Source organism: Marmota marmota, unplaced genomic scaffold (assembly GCF_001458135.2).
Source record: "Marmota marmota marmota unplaced genomic scaffold, marMar, whole genome shotgun sequence".
Classification (NCBI taxonomy): Eukaryota; Metazoa; Chordata; class Mammalia; order Rodentia; family Sciuridae; genus Marmota; species Marmota marmota.
In genome coordinates, this window is record NW_025999862.1 from 1,693,495 (window position 1) to 1,698,949 (window position 5,455).

General features: G+C 54.1%; 1 protein-coding gene across 1 annotated transcript in view; it reads right to left on the reverse strand.

Moving 5' to 3' along the window:
* Cdh23 (cadherin related 23) overlaps positions 1-5,455 on the reverse strand; it is a 390,629-nt gene that overhangs the window by 121,214 nt on the left and 263,960 nt on the right. Inside the window, exon 15 of the mRNA XM_048808827.1 lies at positions 416-480. Within this exon, the coding sequence (XP_048664784.1) occupies positions 416-480 (65 nt within the window). The remainder of the gene's footprint in view (positions 1-415; positions 481-5,455) is intronic.

A 5,455-nucleotide genomic window follows, 5' to 3' on the forward strand; every position in this document is an offset into this window, starting at 1 on the left:
TTTTTTTTTTTTTTTTTTTTTTTGGTACTGGGGATGGAACCAGAGGTGATCTACCACTGGACTACACTCCAGCCTTTTTTTTTTTTTGAGTCAGGGTCTCACTATATAGCAGAGGCTGGCCTCAAATTTGCGATCCTCCTGCCTCAGCCTCCCAAGTCACTGGGATTATAGATGTGTGCCACCACACCCTGCTAAAGGCTATCATTTGAGAAACTCTGTCCCAGATAGTTTAGGAAACTTGACTAACTGTACTGTGCTGGGCACTCAGGGACGAACCAGCAACAATGTCCCTGGGTTCCGACTCCCAGTCCAGTGCTCCAGCTGCTGGGCCTAGCAAAACCCTTGGGCACTGGAAAGTCTGCTGGACCCTGTGAGTGGTGGGGGTCACTGCAGAGGAAGTGGGGGCGGGTCTCACCTGTCAGGGTCATCACTGAAGAAGTAGCTGACCTCTCCGAAGGTGCCCACGTCATTGTCGGTTGCCTGCAGGGGGACAGGAAGTGGTGACTCTCAGGCCCACCTGGGTCTCCCGGCCATGCCAGGAAAGGGCCTCGGGAACCCCTTTCTCCCACCCCACTCCCGGCCCGCAGACTTCTAGAGCCATGCTGTTCGCTCAGGTGGTCACCAGCCACCAATGGCTGCTGAACTGTGTACCGGAGAGCACAGTTCCCAGGGGGCCTGTCCCCCCGAAATCTGTGTGAGTCCCCCTCTCGGGCCAGGCTGGGCAGGCGGATCCCCTGCAGTTGCTGGGGGTGGGGCGTGGGAGACCCTAGACCTGTCCCCAGGCACAACCTGTAGGTTGGCCAACGTCCCAAACAAAGGTGGGCATCGTTCAGCGCCTGGTGGGGCCCTGCGTGTGTGCTGCCCAGGGGGGCCTAGGAGGGTTCCTGTCCTGCCCTTTGACCCCAGGATTGACCCACCACACAGGGCGGCTTTCGCCTGCTGGCAGCCTACTCTCCCCACGCAGGCCCCGCCCACCTCTGCCATCCTCTCTGGCTCCTCCCCCATGGAACACGGGGACTCAGTTCCAGCTGCCACCCCACCCGGCCACAGGGATGGCCTGGGGGTGGCCCTTGACCACTGTGGGTCCGGCAGAATCCTCCATCTAGATCCTTCTCATTGTTGCTGGGGACAAACACTTTTCTCCGGAGTGAAGCTGGGTGCCATGATGTTTGGGGAGGGTGAAGCGGCACCCGTGGGAGAGCTGGCCACGGGAAGCCTGAATCCTGGCGGTTTTAGCGTTCAGAGTCTGCTGTCCCTTCCCGCCCGCAGCTTGGTCTGTGAGTCCATCAAGACCTCTACTTATCCCACCCCTCAGCATATACACAAAGGACTTAAAATCAGCATCCCACAGGGACGGAGCCACATCAATGTTCACAGCAGCTCAATTCACAATAGCCAAACTGTGGAACCAGCCTAGGTGCCCTTCAACAGACGAATGGATAAAGAAACTGTGGTACATGTACACAACGGAATATTACTCAGCCACAAAGAAGAATGAAATTATGACATTTGCTGGTAACTGGATGGAGCTGGAGACTATCATGCTAAGTGAAATAAGCCAATCCCCAAAACCCAAAGGCCAAAGGTCCTCTCTGAATGTGGATGCTGACTCACAATGGGGAGAGAGGATAGATGTTCAGTGGGAATGGTGGGAAGGGAGGGGATGGGGATGGGAATGGGAAAGACAGTAGACTGAATCAGATATAACTCTCCTGTGTTCACATATGAGTACACCACCAGGGAGATTCCACATCATGTTCCACCACGAGGATGGGAAGTTAGACTCCACGTATGTATGATATGCCCAAATCACTCTCTGTCATGTATAACTAAAAAGAACAAATAAAAAAATTAAACAAAAAGACTTCTTAACCCAGACTAGACCAAGTGGAGTCTCAGTGACTTACAGTCTAAGGGACCAGAGGGAGCGAGCCCAGCCTAATACTGACAACAGACGGTCACATCGGCAGCCTGTTCCACTCTGTGACCTTTTATGTTTTCAAAGAACATCCTGTTTACCGGGACCACCACCCATGTGCCGAGGTCTGACATTCCACCCATCTCCCAGGTCGCAGAACTGAGGCCAGACGGGGGAGGCCTGCAGTAACCCGTCACCCCTCTAGGTGGCGAGCAGGTCGGGAGCAAAGTGAGCCTCCTCTCTCTGCCTGGGCTCCTCCTTCAGGCCACCAGGGAGACCCCCCTCTCCCCTTTCCTCAGAAGACAGGGGTTCTGTGGTGATGCCGGGTGGCCTCTGTGGCTCTGACTATGGCGTCTGTCTCCCCGGCATGGCTGGAATCCACAGGACGGGCTACGGGACACCATCCACTCGCTCATTCATTGGATCATACACTCCGAGTGGGGCACGGTTCTAGAGGTGACCCCTGCTCCCTTCCCAGGCCGCTGCCCTGGAGCCTGACAAAGTGCTACCTGCCACCAGAGGCCTGGAGGGAAAGGCCTGGCGTGACCTTGGGGCCACGAACGTCGGTTTTGCACCGACCATTTCTCCGTGAGATCACGCGTGGATAGAGGTTTTGTGGCTAAAAATATACTTTAATACCTTTCTACTAAATATTTTCTGAGGCTCTTTTTAAAAGCCTCTCGATTCCAGGAAATCTATTAAATTCTATGTTCTTTATAATAAACCTGAATTTTTATGAAAAAGCTCATTTGTGTTTCACATATTCAGTTCAGGAAGGCAGATCCCTGAATAATATATTTATATTCCAAATGAACAAAATGGGGAAGAAATGTTTATAAGGGTTCAGATCCGGGTGATGTGGAGAACGCCACTCTTCACAAAGGGGCCCTCTCCGGGGCCTCTGGGCTGCCTGCGTCCACAGAACTGCCTCTTGAACCCCGTTTCCACGCATTGTCCCCATGGATTTTGCTCCTGTAGACTGTGTGAAGATAGACCTTTGTCCCCGCACCGCCTGGTCAGGCTCAGAGTTCACCGCAGGTCCTCAGGACCCTCACTGAACGCACGAGAAGGCGGACCACAGGCAGTGGAGGCCACCCCAAGGTGTCTTGCTTCCTGTTGAGTCAGCTTGGGACTGTCCCCACATGCTGGCTCCCCGAGGGGCCTCCCGCTGCCCTGGGTCACTCGGCAATGACAGCTACGTTGCCGTTTATGGAACACCTTATACGTCTCATTTTTTTTTCCTTCTCACAGGTAGCGGTATGAGCACCAATTTACAGATGGCAAAACTGAGGCACAGGGAGAAGGGCTCACCCGGGCTCTATGAGTTGCTGCCTCTCAACCAACAGGACGTGTCCTCAGCAGGCGGGGAGCTGGTTATTCCAGGGGAGGGGAGACCCAAGCTCCCCATGAAACCCACCTCCCTTCTCCCCTCCAGGGACCTGCCCAGCTCCCAGTCTCCCTGACAAATCAGGCTCGTCCGTGACACATGGGGGCAGCTGCTCCTGGTCTGCAAAGAGGAGATGTCACCTAAGTCTGACAGGGTGGGGGACCAGCAGACAGGCCAGGAAGTGAGCGACCACCAAGTCACTAAGCTAACTGTTGGCCCAGGGAGCAAAGAGCCCCCTGGCCGGCTGGCTCCCCAGGTTGTCCCCGCCTTCTGTAGGACTGACTGGCAGGAGATTTCCGAGGTGCAGGGCAACACACGCAGGTATTAGATACCGAAGAAACCAGCAGAGTAAAAATGACACCCCAAGGTGTCTGCTTCCTGTTGAGTCACCTTGGGACTGTCCCCACATGTCCCCACATGCTGCCTCCCGTGAGACCCAAAGCCTTGTTCCTGCACGACTGTGTTTATGGGACAACGATGTATCTCTGGTGACCCAGTGGGACCCCCTTTGAGGGGTCCCCACAGGTGAGCCCTGGCTGTGGAGGCTGTTGGCGTCTGCCAGAGCGATGGGTTTGGAGTCCTCAGAACCCACAGGCTTGGATCTGGTGTGAGGTCCTCTCACAGGGACAGTGCTATGCAGGGACCTTGTCTGTGGGTTTCCCTTTCTGGCAGCTAGCTCTGTTCTTCTGGGTTCAGGGTGGCTTGGGGTTTGGTCTCTCTTTTTAACTTTCATTTTGGTGGAGGCAAGGCCTGGCTCCTATGTGCCTCTGAGGGGCACTTGAGCCACAGGTGATCCCCGCGTCCCTCACGGTGTTGTCCTCCCTGAGCCCCAGTCAGGAGTCTGAGCCTCCTTGTGTGAGGGGACAGCAGGTGACTTCCGTTCCCTCTGCAGTCATGGCAACTGGCATGGTTAGCAGCAGCACCCACGCCTCCTTGGGCATCTCTGCAGTCTCCGATGCTCGGCCATCCCAGGGCCAGGCTGCTGTCCCCTCTGCCAGGGCCACTGCCGCTGAGCACAGAGGTCCTGGTCCTTCCTCTCCCTGGAGCCCTTGGACTTTGACTGTCCTTGTCTTTACCCTGAGATTTACAACGCAGCCTCTGGGAATCTGTGGTCACCTGGAGCAGGCAGACAGCTTGATTTTGTCCCTAGGGCCAAGGTGACCATCCCTGATCTTTAGGTCTCGTTCTCTGTTCTTTTTTGAAAAGAGTTCTTAGTCCTGTTTAGTGGGCTTTTGACCTATCGGGGGTTTGTGCACCCCGAGCTCTGCGTCCTCCTTCAGATCCCGATGACTGGGTATCCGTTCCAAAAGCTTCCCCTCCAGGACGCCCACTCATTAACTGGACGATATTTAAGTTGACTGGGCTGAGAAGAGAAAGGTTGATATTTTTACGTAATGTTGCCTGACCCCTGGGCAAACTAGGGGACCAAGAACGAGGATCAGTTAATAGATCACTTAACTACAACACTCGGTTGATCTTTTCTGCAAGAGAGAAGAGAAACGGGGACATCACTGTCCAGGCTCAGACATCCATGGCTTTGCACCAACAGGAAAAGCAGGAAAACCCGCCACACGTGTGTTATTAAAGGTATTGAACCAACAGCATGGAGACTGCAGTTGCAGAGGGTTGTTGCCTCTAAAACTTTCTTTTGGTACCAGGGATTGAACCTAAGGGCGCTTAACCAATGAGCCACACCCCCAGCCTTTCTTCTTCTTCTCCTCCTCCTCCTCCCCTCCTCCCCCTTATCTCAGTAAGATCTGAGGAAGTCGCTGTTAAGTTTAAACTATTATCTTGAGACCTGGGTGGTTTCCTGTTAGATTAAGCCTGAAGCAGCAGGCTCAGGGGAGCACGACCCATAGACCTCCAAATTGGAACTGAGAGTATTCTCAGACAACCTGAGCCCATCTGCCAGTGAGTAGCAGACTGGAACTGCAGGCAGTGTCCTGCCCTTTCCTGCTTTTCAATGACTGATGAGGGCTGGTGTAGAAGTACCGCAACACCCTTGTCCCTTGTGTTGGAAAAATACACTGATCCCAGAGTTCCTCAGAGAAAGGTATGAGTTAGTCACTCACAGTGTTAATGAGATGCACACTTTACTTCTGTCTTTCCTTCACTGTCTTTCCTTCACTGTCTCACTGGGATCTCCTCCC